The sequence below is a fragment of the Zootoca vivipara genome, chromosome 1, assembly GCF_963506605.1.
Source record: "Zootoca vivipara chromosome 1, rZooViv1.1, whole genome shotgun sequence".
In the NCBI taxonomy this organism is placed as follows: Eukaryota; Metazoa; Chordata; class Lepidosauria; order Squamata; family Lacertidae; genus Zootoca; species Zootoca vivipara.
Window position 1 is genome coordinate 66,107,629 of NC_083276.1, and position 17,802 is coordinate 66,125,430.

Genomic DNA, 17,802 nt, shown 5'->3' on the forward strand with positions numbered 1-17,802 from the left:
GGGTTCAGGCACATGAAACATCTGGCATCTTAAGCATTCAACTTCTGAAGAGCTGTACAATGTGCAACAGGCTGTATGTATGCAGATTTCCATGCATATGCTTGGTCTAGGACGAGGAGTTCTTGGTTTCTTCAGGGCTCCCATATAAGTTGGGCAGGGACAAGATCAAAGAGGTGCTACAGCAGTGCTGAACAAAGACATCTGCCAAAGTGCTATCATGCAATTCTTGGATCACCATCTTGACCAGCAGCTGGTAGTTTTAGCTGACCGTAAACCAGAGATCCATATATTTTAACCAGCCATTGGCTGTGAGCTACCACCAACAGTCTGCAGGAAAAGCTCCTCATGGAGGGCTCCAGTAGGGTCATGCGGTGGGTTCCAAGAAGCCACTGCCGTTTTGTGGCACACCACAGGTAGCATTATCAGGTTCCCATTAGCAGAGTCCAGCTCTTGCACACCTACTTAGTTGTTAACATGGACCTTCAGAAGAGGACATGTGGGGCCTTGTTAATTAAGAAAAGCACACCCCATTCTGACAGTAGGTGTAATGCACACTGCTTCAGTAGAATTTATAGATATGTTGAGAAAATGGTCATTTAAAAAAAACCTAAGCTTTTTAAAAAAATAAGTTTCATGTGAATAAGCTCTTCACTGGTTTGCGGTCCATCTAGATTTTCTTGAAAGATCAACTCATTTAATTATTAAATTATGCAATCCCCTCCGTATCCAGAGTTGTCAACATTTCAAGTGTTTAGAACATAGCATCATTCTGATTATGCGCTTCCAAAGTGCAGTTTAATTTAACGATATTGATTTTCTAGGCTGAGCTCGTTATGGTGAACTTGGCTGGTTCAATCTTTCTCCTTAAAAATATCCACTGCTGTTACACTTAAGATTGTCAAATAATTTTATTTCCAAGCAAAGGCTACATAATCTGAGCACTACAGGAAATGGAAGAGAAGGACTCCTGCTGGATAAGTCAACTTTGCTACTTTGTAAGTCAGAAGTAGAATCCTCAATACATCCAATTTAGACAGTTTACATGGAATTTCCTGGGCATGGTTGTGATACTGGTTTTCTATCTGTAGCAGGTGAAGTACAATCTTTCTGTCTTTGTAAAATGGTCAAGATATTAATGTCAATGGGCTGGACAGGGCAGAGGAAGGGGGATGCGGTGGGTGCGGGCCGCCCCGGGTGTCACCACTGAGGGGGGTGACAAAGTGCCGGGCAGCACTCACTGTGGGGCCTGCAGCGCGCCTGAGCCACGCGGCTCTCCTGGGAGAGACACGGTGGCTTGGGCGTGCGCAGGCTCTGCACTGCCCAAACAGTCTGCCTGCCTCCCCCCCCCCAGCTGTAGGGTGGCTGAGTGGGAGGAGGCAGGCAGACTCCGGAGGCCTCGTGGTGCGCCCCACCCTCACACTGCCCCTTTGGGCGGCTCCTCCGAGCAGCTTCCTCTGCCACTGGGGCTAGAGCCAGGGACTCCTTCTGAATTCATAGAAGGAACTGCAATCTAGCTGAAATTCTCAGGGAAGGGAAGACATATTTCCCTGATTTCCCTTTTCTCTGAAGCTCCCTATATCTCTTCCCATCCTCCTTTGGAGGGCAACCAACACCCTAGAGCAGAGTTTCAGGGGACACAGGGGGAAGGACGAATCAGAGAAAATTACACATTTTATGATCTTTGGCTCTGAATGCAGTTTGCTATCAACAATTTAAATGTTATGTCTACAAACTATATTCTGACCTTACTAGCAACTTGACTTGTCTCACTGAACATATACCATTTGATAGCAAAAAAAGTCTTAGAAACTGTTAAGAGAATCGACTGTTTTCAGCAACAGCAGTATGACAATGTTATTATTTCAATGATTTGTGGACTCAAAAGTCATGGAAGGAGTGGAAGCTAAATCTCATTTTCCAAATGATGCTTTATGTAGCCAATGTAAACCTGATCCCATATGCAAAACCTATGAATTGTTTCATAAGGTCAGAAACTGTAAGCCAGTGGGAGTCAGGTTTCTTCTTTATTTCTTCACATAGTTACAACTCTGCAGGGTCTTATCTGATCTCAAATAAACACCTTAATTGGTAGAAATGAACCAAAGTTATTTTTTCTAGTTTAATCAATGCATACTACTGGTACCTTTCTTTTTAGAACAGGTGGAAGGAAAGTCTTTATCTTCTACTTTCACGGATGGTCTGTTGCATTTCATCCTACAAAAGAATGAACGTCTTGCTCCAGAGCATAGTCGTGATGGTCCAGGCGTTATATCTGTTTTAACTGGAAGACCAGCTGCAGTGGAGTGAAAGAACACAAATCCAAAATGGTGAATTTGGCTTGGCTTGAAATTTCTATTTTCAAATATACAGACCTGTAACTAGACAGTACGGTATCCATGAACATAACTCAACAGAATGATATTCAATGAAGACAAAAGCAAACTTCTGCTTTCAGGGAAAGCAATTATGGGATTGGAAATACTTGGCTTAGCAACAATACATATGAAAAGGATAATGGAATTACAGTCGATTACAAGCCAGACATGAGTCAGGAGTGTGAAACTGCTGTAAAAAGGGCCAGTGTGATTTCATGCTTCATGAGTTGAACCACAGTTTCCAAGTAGCAAAAGTTCCACTTTATTTTGCACTAGCTTAACATCATCAGGACCTGTGAACTAGCCTGTGGAGCTCAATGAACATTCCAATCACTCACTTTTTGCATCTATGAGCCTTTCCCGTGGTGCAGTATCAGAAGAAGAAAGTTGCTCCTTAACTTTGGCAATATCTTTAGGATGAAGGTAGTCAAATAAACTCTGGCCAATCAGATCATTCTGCCAATAAAGAATGTTAACAACCAATTAAATTATTAAAGACATGCGGCAAAGCTCACAGCAAGGAAAACTGTTAATAGCATTTTTGTTACATTTCAATTAACTGATATTTTGAATGAATGAAAACAATACTGTTTTTGTAAACTGAAATATTTCACTTCAACCCATAAAAAAACAACAGAGAACAACATTGATAGCTGAAGCACAGAGTCATCTACATCCACCACTGAGTTGAACAAAATATGTTACAAGGCTCTGTTCTTTTCTACATCATAAGAAAGACAAAATATACCTGACTGTAGTTGAGGATCTTGAAGACTGATTCTGAAACAAACAGTATTTTGCCTCTGTCACAGCCCACAACGAAGAGAAAACCATCTGCAGCCTAATTGGGAAACACAGGACAGCCACTTTGTTATAGTGTGTTATTTACACATTGTTAAAATTATTCACAACATGTAGTTGAATTTTGGTGACCAAACACTTTGCATTTAAATGTAACTAGATTAGCACACGGCAAAAAATTCAATGGAGACTTTAGTATGACGACACTATTTTTAAATAATAATGCCAGAAAATGGCAAGGCAAAATGGCTGAATGTCATTGGTAAATGTCTATTTGTAAAGGGTACCATTTAGTCACACCTAAGCAATTATTTAAAAACCACCTTGCTGCACTTGAGCTTTTCTTTTTTTAAACCTTTCTTTAAGGAAATTCCCAAAAACTGCAGGAGGTGATGTGGGAGTGGGGTGGGGTGGAGAGTTAAGGGGTCGTCTAATCTTCCTATTCTTGCTCTAACTACAAAACCTTTTCCAGGATCTTAAGAGTCTGCCAGGAGCTGTTCATGTGTGGGGGTGGAAAAGGCCATAGAAGCAGGGAAGGCAAAAATGACTCATTTTCATTGGGCTGTTGCCAGCAATCTTTCCAAAGGGGCTTCAAGGAAACCAGGAGAAAAGGATTTGCTGGAAATAGGCTAGATTAATGCAAGGCAGACTCCAGAACATTATTCTTGTGGAGTATCTTACCAGACACTTGGAAAGGGGTCATTTGCACGCATCACACATGCAAAACAAAGAATGCAAATACTGCTTGAAGATTTTGCTAGATCTTTTCACCACATTTGGGGGGGGGGGAGAGAAGAGGTTATCTTACACCACAAGATGGCACCCCTTTATCGCTTGGTTTATGCCTCTTATCTGACCATGATGAATCGCACCCAGGGTTCCTTTTACTGATGCCTTTCTCTAAAGTTTCATAGGAGATGTTCTCTTCAGATCTTAAAAATAGGGTTATAAATCCTACTTAATTTCACTGGAGTGCTTGTCCGTATGGAAGCATACAGACTCAAGCCTGAATATTTGTATCAGCTGCACACCAAAGCTGCTTCGGCAGGGCAGAGACTCGGCATTCGTTTACCAGAGGGTAAAACCTGCAGGGTAGTCAGATTAAATTTGCAGAACGCAAAGGAGATTTTGAAGATTTGTGGCGACCCGATGAAAAGAAGCATTTTCATGTTGTATGGGATACTAGTGGATAACATGTTTCAACTGACAGGTAAGCAGATGGGTTTTATTACTGTAATTCCCTGAAACAGCATGGACACCCCAAATTTAATAAATATCAAGTCAGTTTCCACTAAGTTTTAAATATCACACATTGCCATAAAACAAACAAACTTGAACCTGACAATTATAGTCAGTGTCATCCTTCACATGCACTTCAAGCAAAATCAGAGGTTCCCCATTCAATACAGTATATATTGTTGCCAGAAGAAAACACTGGCGTGGGGTGAATAGACAGCAAAATCAAAGGCCAGTTTCTAGAAACCAAGGTGCTTCCTCTCCCTTTAGCATTTCTGCTCAGGAAACACATTAGTCAACCTCAAAACAGTAGAGCTTTATGAATTATATAATAACTTTTTGTAGTCCCAGGCAATTTATTATCAATTTTTTGGTTTACTGGCTACTAATCCAGAGTTTCATGTTACTGGGAAGCTTACTCAACACTATATTGGGGTTAGCACAGTGTGCTCATAACAGGCAGACAGCGAGCTGCTGGTAAGTCCATTGGTTAAAAAAGGGCTGAAGCAGGGCTTTTTTTCTGGAAAAAAGAGGGGCCAGAACTCACCATGAATGCCTCCCTTGTTCTCTTATAATGACAATGGCGCCCACCTGAGAGGTGCAGGAATTGAGTTCCAGTACGTTCCAGCTGAAGAAAGCCCTGGGCTAAAGCTTTTGCATATAGCATGCATCTCCTACACTGGAGGAATTTATGGTCGTAGTGTCTGGTATAAGAGAACTCCACCCTACATGAAAACGCCACCATACTTACAAGAATCCTCTCTTTCATTGCACACTATACATGCTTTCATGTATCTGACATTAACACATACCCTAAGAATAAGATGTTTTAGTTCATCATCTGACAAAAAGGCAGGCTTGTAGTTTGCTTCTGTATATGGGTTTGTGGCACCTTAAAGGCAAAGGGAAGAAAAGTAATTATTCTTTGAGTAAATAAACCAGTTGTGCGAGGTGCACCATGTGTTACATTCTATTTGCACAACTATTTTCAGTGTCCCTAGTCTGCAATATCTATTTTGTAACTTTTACCGGTATGAAAGCACCTTTAGCAAATCTGGTATCACATGGTGGAAGCTAGTTCAAATCTCACTTCAGTCAAAATCTCACAAGGTGCCCTCAGGTAAACTGCTGCTCTTTCATTCTCCCATCTAAAATAATACTAATCTACTTTACCACAATGGTGTAAGCAATACCGAAATAATAAGTGCAAAGTGCTTTCACTGCTCCAATACACCAACATTCCCCCTGGTTTTTAAGTTCCACAAGTAACCTCTCTAACCACACAGGTTGCTTTAAAATTTACCTCTTAACGTCTTCATGTGCTGAACAGCCATTCTCAATACCGTAAGTTTATCTAGTTTTCTGGACATAGCATTGCATGTTGGCACTAAAGAGGCCAATTCATCGATGAAACTGTTCATCTTATCACGACGTCTTTTTTCAATCTGACTGTGAGCCTCCCTAAGTGATAATGAAATAAGGATCATCACATTTCAGGTATCCAGAGTTACATCACAAACCTTAATTGCTTTTGTGAAAAAAAGAGACAGGATTGCTTACATTATCAGTTATCAGTAGATAAACCTTTATTTACTTTACATTGGTTACATAACGAAAAAATGAAACAACGTAAACAGGAGGATGAAAGCTGATGAGTAAATTGAGGGAAACTTGCTATAAATGAGGATATAGTCTTGGTCATGTACCGGGGGGGGGGGAGAGAATTCAAGAATCACTGCAATTATCTGAAATGAATTATTTTAGTTTAGACAACAACCCTGAGCCTCGGGTATGCCTGCCTGCAGGAAAACAGATAGACCATTTCAGAGGAGCTTTCAAGCCATTTTGCACACAATATCATGCAACTGCAAGAACACTCAATTCGTCTGGCAATCAAATTCTGAATTGAACTTCCACACAGCATGAAGGAGAGGCTTCACCAGAAAGATGCTGAATGGGTAATGCTCAGTGGTGGTCATATAGGTGTTTCACTGTGTGTGATGCACAAGCACCCACAGATTCTAGGGGCCCACCAAACTCAAAAACCTTAAAGGATCATATAGGCCAGGTGCATATTGCAAAATATTTTGATGAGTCTGCTTAACAAATATTTGAAAATATGTAAAGTTAAAAATGTCATTGTTCAAATATAACTTTGCCATGCCAATAAATATCATGCATGAATATGTATTTATAATTTATATATATTCTGAAGATATGTACTTTTTGCATAAGAGTGTTTCATATGCTGTAAAATAAAAAAAATCCTTCAGTAGCACCTTAAAGACCAACTAAGTTTTTATTTTGGTATGAGCTTTCGTGTGCATGCACACTTCTTCAAGTGTTCTGAAGAAGTGTGCATGCACACGAAAGCTCATACCAAATAAAAACTTAGTTGGTCTTTAAGGTGCTACTGAAGGAATTTTTTTATTTTACTTCGACCCAGACCAACACGGCTACCTACCTGTAATCATATGCTGTAAGAAAGGGACCTCACTGAATACTGGTGTATTGAATCTTGGTGATGCAGATCTTGAAAAGTGTGGGATAAACCTGAGCCTGCACTCCTAACTCAATGACCAATTCTATGATTAGCTGTAGCTAACATTATTGTAAGATCATGTGTTTAATTCACATTTATTGTATGTGGCACATTTATGACTTGTATAAATCTCTCTGTCACAGTGGTACCTTAGGTTAAGAACTTAATTCGTTCTGGAGGTCCATTCTTAACCTGAAACTGTCCTTAACCTGAGGTACCACTTTAGCTAATGGGGCCTCCCGCTGCCGCTGCACCGCTGGACAATTTCTGTTCTGATCCTGAAGCAAAGTTCTTAACCTGAGGTACTATTTCTGGGTTAGTGGAGTCTGTAACCTGAAGCGTCTGTAACCTGAAGTGTCTGTAACCCGAGGTACCACTGTATTTTAAATACTTCATAATTAGTTTAATCTTTAACTTCATCCACAATCTATAAACTGGAAACACTAAGGAAGCAAAAACTGCCGGGTTTGAAAAATATCCTTCTTAGTGGTAACTATATGGGATGCATTGGCAGAAGACAGAAATGTTGTAATCTCTGGATCAAAAAATGAAATGGCTTTTTAATATAACCTGGTACACTCATTTCTCATGAGTGTAGGAGCATAATTTTCTATTAAAGGTATAAAAATCCATTATAGGAACACATCCAAAAGGCCTTTATGGATCACATCATAAGCTCACTCGCTGTTCACGGATTTAAAACAAAGACTCATTGTTTTACCTTGCATTTTTTATTCTGCCTTGCTGGTCTGTATATTCCAACCTAGCAGAGAACAAAAGTGATACAAATCAAGTCGAGACAGCAATATAATATTTGCCATGAGACAAGGTGAGGAAGAAAGATGCTTTTCAAATAAATCTATCCCCAAAGCTCAGGCTCACTTGAATATGTAGAACTAACTGCACAATGCTTTGGATCACAGTCACTTACATTTCAGAAGGATCACAACTACGCATTTTCTCACCAAGGTGAGGATTTCTATTTCATCTAGGTGTTATATTAAGACTTGATCTTCCAGTAGGATTACCCTTGTATACTCTCCAGATTCTCACAGACCTCAATTACACTCCACATCTCCTTATCTCACTCTCTAGAATTATCCGAGCTTTACTTTGAATACACTTATTTTTCAAGATGCATAATCAATTCAGCAATGATGCACAAATAAATACCTTCCATGTTGATCTTCTTTATCTGTATCCATACCTTCGCTACAAAACCAGAACAAAAGAAAAAATCGACATGGTAAAAATGCAGCAGAATTTGCTTCATTGATCCTTACTCCCACACCTTGCTAAAACATAAGCATTTGCACAAGTAAAAACAGATGGCATGCTGCAGCAGCATTCATTATATCTATATTTTCTGAAAATAACCAAGATAAAAAATTTGGCTGTTGAATGGCCATGAGCAGGCATTCACCTCCACCCCACAGTTAAATGTATCCTTGGAACTTGGCCATCCTTTGTAATGCATTGATATATCCACCTAATTTAAAAGAAACAGCAGCCAGCTTTAGAAGGTGGATACATTAAGGACTATCTATTTAAACACATGAGCCTAGTTCAGGCATTCCTCTCCACACAATTGATATAGTGCAGCGAGTGACAAGGGGCCATATGCCCTGCCTCCCCACCATGCTTCACAATGTCCCCTTCTCAATACTGTACATGAGCTGTAGGAGCATCTGAAGGGGGAAGTCCACAGAATATGTACTGTATAAGGTCTCACCATGATCTCGAACCCTATATGCTCTGGGTTCTAGCTCATGGGGGTGGCCTATGTACATTTGGCGTGAGATACCTACAGGCCCACTGTCTCTTCTCCACAAGATTTCTATCATCTGATGAGAAATGCCTGCACAGGGCTGGCCTGGCACTGAAAATGGCGAGTCATTTTCCCCTCAGCTAGCCCTTTCTACATTTGATGACAGAGCGTAGAGGGTGCAATGCTAATCATACAACTGGAATCCAAGGACTGTTTTGTATATATACCTTCCCAAGCGCTTTTTTCTTTAAAAAGGCATTGTATCAGAATCATGAACTTTGCTTACTAGTGACAAGCCAGATAAACAGTTAATATAGACTGTGCTTGAAAACAATCATATTTTTTCTCTTGCCATGCTTTTACACAGTGAGCATTGTAATAAGGCCCCCCTTTCCCCATATGATGTTTGTACTTACTCAAAAGAAAAGCCATCAAGTCTGAAAAGAGAGAAAAATATTGTTCAATTTATACTCTAAATCAGGCATAGGCAAACTTGGCCCTCCGGATGTTTTGGGACTACAACTCCCATCGTCCCTGACCACTGGTCCTGTTAGCTAGGGATGATGGGAGTTATAGTCCCAAAGTATTTGGAGGGCCGAGTTTGCCTATGCCTGCTCTAAATGATGAAAAGCGTTTCCTATCCACACATTCAGTTTTCAGTGAATCTAAACTTCTACTATTTGATCATTGCAACTGTGTACCTTGAGAAGATTTTTATTAAAAATCTGAACCTCCTGTCTAATGTTTCAGTAGGGTACTTGCATTTGCAAACATAGGTATAGGTTTGTTCTATTTACACACCACTTTTATTTATTTATATTTCTTCCACAAAATTTATATACTGCTTTATTTGTGGGAAACACCTCAAAGTGGTTTACAAAAAAACCCAATAAAATTATCAATAAGAATTAACAACAAAAAGTTGAAATATTTCACTTATTTCATAATATTTTATTTCAGGTGGACACCTAAAGAAAGTAATGTGTGAACAATATGCCCTTTGGGCCTGACAAATGATCTCTGAACTTTTTCTGAAAGCAGAACTAGAATAATGAGCAAAGAATTGAATCATATTCTCAGCTTTAATTCAACTTACAAGTAAAGACTTGTTTATCAAATAATACCACTAATAATACCTCCTATGAATGCAAATATTTGGGATAAGAACTCATTGTGCTACATTTACAAAGCAGCCATCATTTATGTAAATGAAAGTCCATTGTCCCCCAAAACTCAATTCTCTTCAAAAGAGAGTCTTTGTGATTTCCCATGAATTAATAGATCACTATAGGAAATTTTTAAAGATTGAAAAACACCTCATCTATTTCCACTATTTTTGGAAGGAAAACTGACTCCAAATAAAAATGGAAGTTGAGCAACAGGCACAGCTGAAAGGTTATACTAATAGGAAATGCACTTACTGATAATCAGTAGAACTGCCTTTCCTTTTCCTATTGCAATCCATTCCTGAAGAGTTAAGAGAACTAGAGATAAGGTCAGTGGGGCCTGGTGACATAAAATCACTGATTGTAGAAGAAATGTCCATCCTTTGGTCAGCCATTGGATTGTCTAGAATTACCACAAAAGAAAGAAGAAAAGAAGCACAGGAAATTGGTTTACTGAATGGCAACATGACAAGAATAGTTAATGGGTTCATATAGCCCCTGCTATCCCTAGGAGTTCCCTTCATTACAATAATTTCTTACCTCAGCCCACAACAATTCTATTAAGTATAATATGAAATCATTTCCCCTATTCTACTGGAAGGAATAGATAAGAAATGCCATTCAGTATCAGAAAGAATGTCTATCCTGGTGCTCCTGAAAAGCTCGCAAGAGAGGTAAGATGGAGGCAGCCATTTTGTTTGTTCCCATGATGTGGCAGTCAAAAGTACATGGGGTTCCGCACCTGGATGTTCCATTAAGACTAATCACCATAATCCTTGGAGGAATTTTTACAGTCTGTTTTTAAAGTCATCATGCCAAGAGGTGATTTCTGTCCAAGATAACCTAAGTAGTCTACTGCTGAACAGAGAGGTTATGCCTAGGTCCACATCTAACACTCTTGCCACTGGGACCATAGCTGAAGCTTACAATTTCAATTTGAGTAAAGAGTAAGGTGACTCTGGCAACAATTCTGCTATGCTTTTTTTTAGTTACAGGTAGGTAGCCGTGTTGGTCTGCCGCAGTTGAAACAAAATAAAAAAATTCCTTCCAGTAGCACCTTAGAGACCAACTAAGTTTGTCATTGGTATGAGCTTTTGTGTGCATGCACACTTCTTCAGATACCTGAAGAATACTTCAGATACTTCTTCATATCTGAAGAAGTGTGCATGCACACAAAAGCTCATATCAATGACAAACTTAGTTGGACTATAACGTGCTAGTGGAAGGTATTTTTTTTTAGTCTTCAAAGTGCTACAGTACTAAAGCTGTTAAACTAAAGCTGTAGTCAACAAGATTGCTCTGAAAAACTAATTGTCATGTAATTTCCTGGTCACTTCTGAAGCAGCTGACGTTGCATCCTGTGCTCATATTCCTAAAACACACCATGGATATCAAGTTCTTGAAATATTATACGAAGCCTAGAATTGATACATTAAAAAAAAGATAAAAAGTGATGGGACTTTATTTGAGAGGATGGCAAGACATCTGTAAAATACAGGCAAATGATAGAGAGTTGGGAAAAGAGAACGGTAGAAAGCAAACAAATTTCTCCATGTTTCTCCATGGGAAAAGAGCTGCAAAAGGTTCAAGTAACTTAAAAGGGGAAAGAGGTGGGGCAATATAATTAGTTTTCAATTATGGTTTTGCGTAATAAGCATTTTTAGAGTTCTTAAGAGTTTGACAAACAAAGGAGTCCACTCTTATTTCCCTATTTGTGAAATATAGTAAGAGTATATAGAAACGCAAGCCAAAAGCACCGAAACCCCGATGGCTGTTCCTACCTGTAGACTTGATTTCTGGAATCTTAGATCCACTCTGGAAGGATGTGCACTCCTGCTGCCAGTGCAGAAGCAGCCAGTCACCTTAACCCTCCTTTCATTTCCTCCAGCCTTGTTTCTCAACAGCTTCCAAATTCCTGGGTTGTAGGATACAAATATCACACTGTCAATTTCCTTTATTACATCACCAGATATATTCTTTCGATGCTTTTTAAAAATGTTCAGGGTTACAACCAATTAACATTGTTCAGTTCAAAGGGTCCACACCTTAATCTGCTAGGAAACATTCGACTTCTTTATATCAGAATCAGGTGAGAGGGTGGCAGTGGCGAACCGATGCCTCGACTCAGTAATGGCCTGCATGAAGGCTAACGTACTGAAGCTCAATCCAGACAAGACAGAGGCATGTATAGTTGGGGGTGGAGAGCAGGCAGGGGCGGGGCTGGCTCGCATTCTGGGGGCGTGACATGCCGCCCGCAGGGGCGTGGCACACGTTCTGGGGAGCGCCCCTATCACCCCCCTCTTCCTACGCCCCTGAGTGGTGACCTTCTGTCAACTTTGGATGGGGTTGTATTCCCCATGAAGAAGCAAGTTTGTAGTTTGGGAAAGCATTTACGTCAAGCTGATACTGTGGGTGGTCAAAATACCACCCATGAGATGTACCAGGTCTGACACTTTCTATAGGCAGATATAGTTACATCAGATTTATCAGAGGTGTGGTAACACCCAGGCTGTAATACTGTAATGCATTACACAGTACATGAACCTGGCAAAGACAGCTCAGAAATTTCAGCTGGTTCACAGCAGGGGAAGATATTGGCCATTCTGGACAATTAACAGCATCTAAAAAAAATATGCACTGCACTAATTTAAGGTGTGGGGTTTAACATTTTAATCCCTAAATGGCTTGAGGCCCCTTTGTCCCATATGAACCCACCCCAAATGACCCCTCCTGCAAATACCCCTTGCCAGAAAGGTTGTATGGGTGCAACTCGGGGAAAGGCTTTTTTGTTTGTATGTGATGTCAGCCTGGAATGCTCTTCCCACAATAGACGAGGGGAACACTTATATCACTCGAGCACAATCAAGCCCATTCTGTTCTTCAAGACTTTGCCCACCTCCCCCAACCTGCTGCCCTACAAACGTTTTGAACTGTAACACCCATCACCCCCAAGCACTAGTCATGCTGGCTAGAACTGATGGGAGCTGTGGCCCAGAACATCTGGAGTGCAATAGTGGTTTAAGTGTTTTTTAAAGATTTGAGAGAGCTTTCTGTTTATTGAGTATTGCTGCTGCAATAGACAAATTTTAAGTGAGTTTTATGGATTCTGTTTTAAGCTTTATAAACTTTGCTTGTTTATTGGTTTCGCTTGCTGCCCGATATTATGTTTATAATAGTTTTGTTTCTGCTTATATATTGCTTCAACAGAAAAGCAGTCTAGAAATATTTTAACCAGATACAAATATACATAGTAGCCAGGAATACAGACACATAAGCATGTCTGTCATTACACAGCCCCAAATGCTGCTTCTTTTTACACCAAATAAAGATAAATGAAATGATCAGTTAAAACAAGAGACCATAAACAAAATCCACCCCGCACATCCACGCGTCATGGCACTGGATGATGACTTTTCATAGTTCAAGGCAAAGTCAAACAAAATTAAATGTATCTTCAGGCTGGCGTCTGATTGTATGGCCCAGTCTGAAATTATGTGCAAGGATGTGCGCTCAGACACACAAACTCCCCACCCCCGTTAATTTCAACAAATGGAACAGCTCCATGCACACAATGGAAGGCCATGCAGAGCTGCTGTGAATGAGAAACTCACTTGTGCAGCCTTGTATATTTGCAAAACTTTTTACTAACTCACAAGTCTCAGCATGCCTGTGCCAGCCACTTTCAACAGCCTGAACAAGTACCAACCCTTTCCCAACTTAAAAAAGTTTCTCGGCCTGGTTACTTCCTTGGTAGACTCTTATAGATAGGTGACTGGGCAACTGCCAGGCCCCTAACCTAACCTATGTGAGTACAGAAGCTCTCTTGTGTGGACTGGAACATAATTGGGGCTCAATACTGAAATAAAGCCCCTGGAAATGGGGGGCGGGGGAAACGGCACACACAGCCAAACGTTAGATTGAGGCACTTTCCATGAATGGAAGCCCTGTTTATAGAAGGCTTCTCAGACCCATTTTGGGAACCTCCTTCTCCCTCAGCCCCTCAGCCCATTCAACAACATTTCCTGACCTCCAGGAAAGATGGAGTTGGGAAGCTTAATTCCTCCAGCCCATCTCTGTGCACTTTACTCTGTATCCAACCCAAAAAGGCATACTATGCAAACCACCCGTGGTTCAATATTTACATGTTCACAAAACACAATTTTTTCAATAACATTTAATTAAAATGTAATTTTACTACTTAAGTCTCCTGCTCCCAGTGCTAGCATTGCTATTTGTATGTTGCCTTACATAATTTCTAAAACTTTTTTAATTGTTAGATTTTCATATTATAGAGTAAGACTGATATGCAGCCAAGAACAACACATTGTATGCGTATTTGCACAAGAATGTATATCCCCACCCTTTTAATATTTACTTATAACTCAGGGTGGATAAAAACCATTAAAATAGCCCCTTCATAATAAAATATTAGAAGCAAACAGTTTAAGACAGAACAGACAAGAATAAAGAGGTAAAAAAAAAACAAGAATAAAGAGGTAAAATGCAATCTACTAATTAAGGCAAAAGTTTGCTGGAAGAAAAAAGCATTTACCAACCAGTGGAAAGTGGCAAGAGGCCCAAATGAGCTTCACAGGGCAAGGACTTCTATAATTTGGATGTGAAAAAGATTTAAATTGTTGTAGCCAACTGTAGTATAGAAAAATTCATAACCCTACAGTCTATGTAGGTGGCACCTGTGGCCCATCAGCTGGAGCGCTGCTTCCTGAGCCCTAAGACCAGGCATCCCCAAACTTCGGCCCTCCAGATGTTTTGGACTACAATTCCCATCTTCCCCGACCGCTGGTCCTGATAGCTAGGGATCATGGGAGTTGTAGGCCAAAACAGCTGGAGGGCCGCAGTTTGGGGATGCCTGCCTAAGACCTTTCTGAAATGATGTTGCACCTGAGCAAGAAGAGTTGTCTCTGCAAGGGAAGGCAAGGTAAAGGTGCCTATATTTTTTGAAGAGTTGGTGGTCTCTCCAAAGTTGAGGGAACTTTCACTTCATTTAGTTTTAAAATGAACTAAAATAAAATGACTGCCAGGTGATTAGGAGTCTTGGCAGCTGATACACAATAACCTCTTAGATTAAATTAACATGGCAGCCCTAATGATTTACAGGGCCATCCTGACCATCTCTACAGTACTTGGAAATAAGTCCTATTGAATTCAGTGGGGCTTATGGCTGTACTCTTGGTATAAGTAAGGAACAGGAAGATGTTTAAACTATCAAGATGAAAGGCTAGGAAACCTAACTAAGGTACTAGAATCATGTAAAATATTAAGTAGATATGCTACAGTTTTCTTCCACTTGGACTACTGCAACACGCTCTATGCGGAGCTACCTTTGACGGTGATTCGGAAATTACAATTAATCCAGATGCGGCTGCCAGACTGGTGACTGGGAGCAGGCTCTGGGACCATATAACACAGGTCCAAAAAGATCTACATTGGCTCCCAGTATGTTTCTAAGCAAAATTCAAAGTGCTGGTGCTGGCCTTTAAAGCCCTAAGTGGACTCTGTATACCTGTATACCTGAAAAGGCGTCTCTACCCCCATCGTTCAGCCAGGACACTGAGAAGTGAGGTTACAGGGAACCAGGCAGAGAACCTGCTCAGTAGTCACATCCACTCTGTGGAACACCCTCCCGTCAGATGTTAAGGAAATAAACAACGATCTGACTTTTGGAAGACATCTGAAGACAGCCTTGTATAGGGAATTTTTTTTTAATGTGTGATGGTTTGCTATGGTTTATTAATTTGCTGGGGTGGGCTTATTAATGGGTCAGATGAGTGGCTTATTAATAAATTTAACAACAACAACAACAAATTTCCAATAAAGCCAGTGGGACATGCATTGAAAGCCACTGCATTTCTCAATGCATATCTGGGATGTCTTCTAACTCTGCTTTCTTTAACACCCCCTCTGCACTGCTCCCCTCACACTAGCCGTGTGCTAAAAACAATAACCATTATAAAATCCACTACACTGAGGTTGCTTTGAAAAAAAAACAACACCTCTGTCATTAGTAACCTCTGGTATAATACTGGTTAACTGCCAGGCGGCAGCTACTCATTTTATTAGCATGTACATGAGAGAGAACACTGACAATAGATCTTTCCTCTTGTTTCTCAAGGCACTGCACAAAACAGCCCATAAACAAGGCAACACTGCCCTGCTGTAACATACTCTGAACACCCACAGTCTCAAACACCAGCCAAGTTCTTCATATTGCGACCCCAAAGCCTGTTGCCAAGATACTTCAAGGATTTATTTGAAAGAATGCCATCTAGGCCACTTCCTGATTAGAGTCCTAGCAGAAGAGAACCAAGGCATGCTCTTGATGGATCGCATTCTGCCGCTGCTGCAACTCTCCCTCTGTTATTCTATCTTAAAACAATTTCTCAGAGAGATACTGAATAGAAATCAGGGATCAAGTCACAGACTCTGCCTGCATTCGGATTCAGGGCTTCTGTTCCGACTGCCCATCGTCACATGATTGATTTAATCACGCAGCAAATCAGATCATGAGCACATAAACACCTCAATGAGCAAATCAAGGTCAGAGCAAAAAAAAAAAAGTAGGTCAACTTAAAAAGTCTGCTGAGGCACCCATCTGGGAGGTGAGACCTCAACACGCAAGCGCTGCCAGCTCCAACACTGCCTACAGGGAAAATTACTGTCACCATAAAACAATGCTTGCTTCCTTCCAACGAAACATCACTCCTCACTTGCTGAATCACAAGCGCACCACACCACGAAGGCATTCTTTTTCAATTACCAACAATGTCTGCACTGCACTTCTTTTAGCAAAAGAAATACGACGATGAAAGCTGCGCCTGCTTTCGTTAGGCATCCCCAAATGACAAAAGTATACAATGCAGACTTCCCAACAAATAACTCTGCATGCGTTTTGTGAATGGAAAATTATGTAGCCCTGCAGGATGAAAACAAAGGTACATCTAGACCGGCACTCTTTTTTCCCAAAGGGGAGAAGCACATGCCTCCAGGAACCTACAAGCAGGACTTGAAGGTAACATTACTCCCAAGAAACTAGCATTCAGCTGCAAAAGGTCTCTGACTATAGATATTCCATTAAGGCATCATGATGAATAGCCATTTCATTACAGCCTCATATGCAAACCTGTTTTCAAAAACACTTCTCTGAAATGAATGCTTAGAGGGTTTTTCAAACAAAGAGTAAAAATGAAGGGGGGAAGATTGAGGGAAGTGAGTGCTTGGGCAAGTGAAAAGGCTAAGAAGAGGAAGTGAGAAAAGGAAGAAGTTGGTGGGAAGAGGAGGCAGAAGAGACAGAAGAAAACCAAGCAGTAATTCCCAACCTTTATGATGACAGACCCCTTTTAACCTAAATTATTTGGATGTGGGCACCTGCTAATTGTTGTAATTCTAATCTACATTATTTGAGGAACTGCATAAGGACAAAAACTATTATGAACTCAGTAGCACTTTAAAATGAATTTTCAAACATGCTGAAATCAAAGCAGCAAAAATTCACTTGTTTGTTTCCTCAAAGGACCCAAAATTCAACAGCCCCAGTAATTAATTTCAAAGACATTAAATATAAATGTATTTATTTGTAATTAGAAACTCATTCATTTATTTGCCCATTATACCCATTGTATCCCAACAAAATCAGTCAAACTGAACCAAATACTAATTTATTTATTTCCAAGTGAACTTAATTGAAGTAATCCCAAAAAGAAATAAAATGAAAACTTTAATTGCCACTAATGTAAAATATTCCTGCACACAGGACTATCAGTTGTATAGTTCAATGAAATCCCTAATCCCTGTAAGTAAAGCTATTTCAATAGACAATTAGTCTGATTCTATTTTATTTATATCTCATATCTGTATTTATATTTCTTTTTTATAAGCCAGCAGACATTAGCAGCA

At 40.2% G+C, this 17,802-nt stretch overlaps 1 protein-coding gene across 5 annotated transcripts in view; it reads right to left on the minus strand.

The window, feature by feature from the left end:
• BMAL1 (basic helix-loop-helix ARNT like 1) overlaps nucleotides 1-17,802 on the minus strand; it is a 46,920-nt gene that overhangs the window by 12,582 nt on the left and 16,536 nt on the right. For 4 of the 5 annotated variants that reach the window (XM_035118718.2, XM_060275555.1, XM_060275557.1 and 1 more), the window contains 10 exons: nucleotides 11,670-11,803; nucleotides 10,144-10,291; nucleotides 9,139-9,159; nucleotides 8,128-8,166; nucleotides 7,676-7,717; nucleotides 5,716-5,873; nucleotides 5,225-5,304; nucleotides 3,124-3,216; nucleotides 2,714-2,831; nucleotides 2,144-2,293 (listed from right to left, as the gene is read on the minus strand). In XM_035118718.2, the coding sequence (XP_034974609.1) occupies nucleotides 2,144-2,293; nucleotides 2,714-2,831; nucleotides 3,124-3,216; nucleotides 5,225-5,304; nucleotides 5,716-5,873; nucleotides 7,676-7,717; nucleotides 8,128-8,166; nucleotides 9,139-9,159; nucleotides 10,144-10,283 (841 nt within the window). In that variant the 5' untranslated portion in view covers nucleotides 10,284-10,291; nucleotides 11,670-11,803. Of the gene's footprint in view, nucleotides 1-2,143; nucleotides 2,294-2,713; nucleotides 2,832-3,123; nucleotides 3,217-5,224; nucleotides 5,305-5,715; nucleotides 5,874-7,675; nucleotides 7,718-8,127; nucleotides 8,167-9,138; nucleotides 9,160-10,143; nucleotides 10,292-11,669; nucleotides 11,804-17,802 lie in introns of those variants that run through there. The other variant, XM_035118731.2, reaches the window with a different exon arrangement.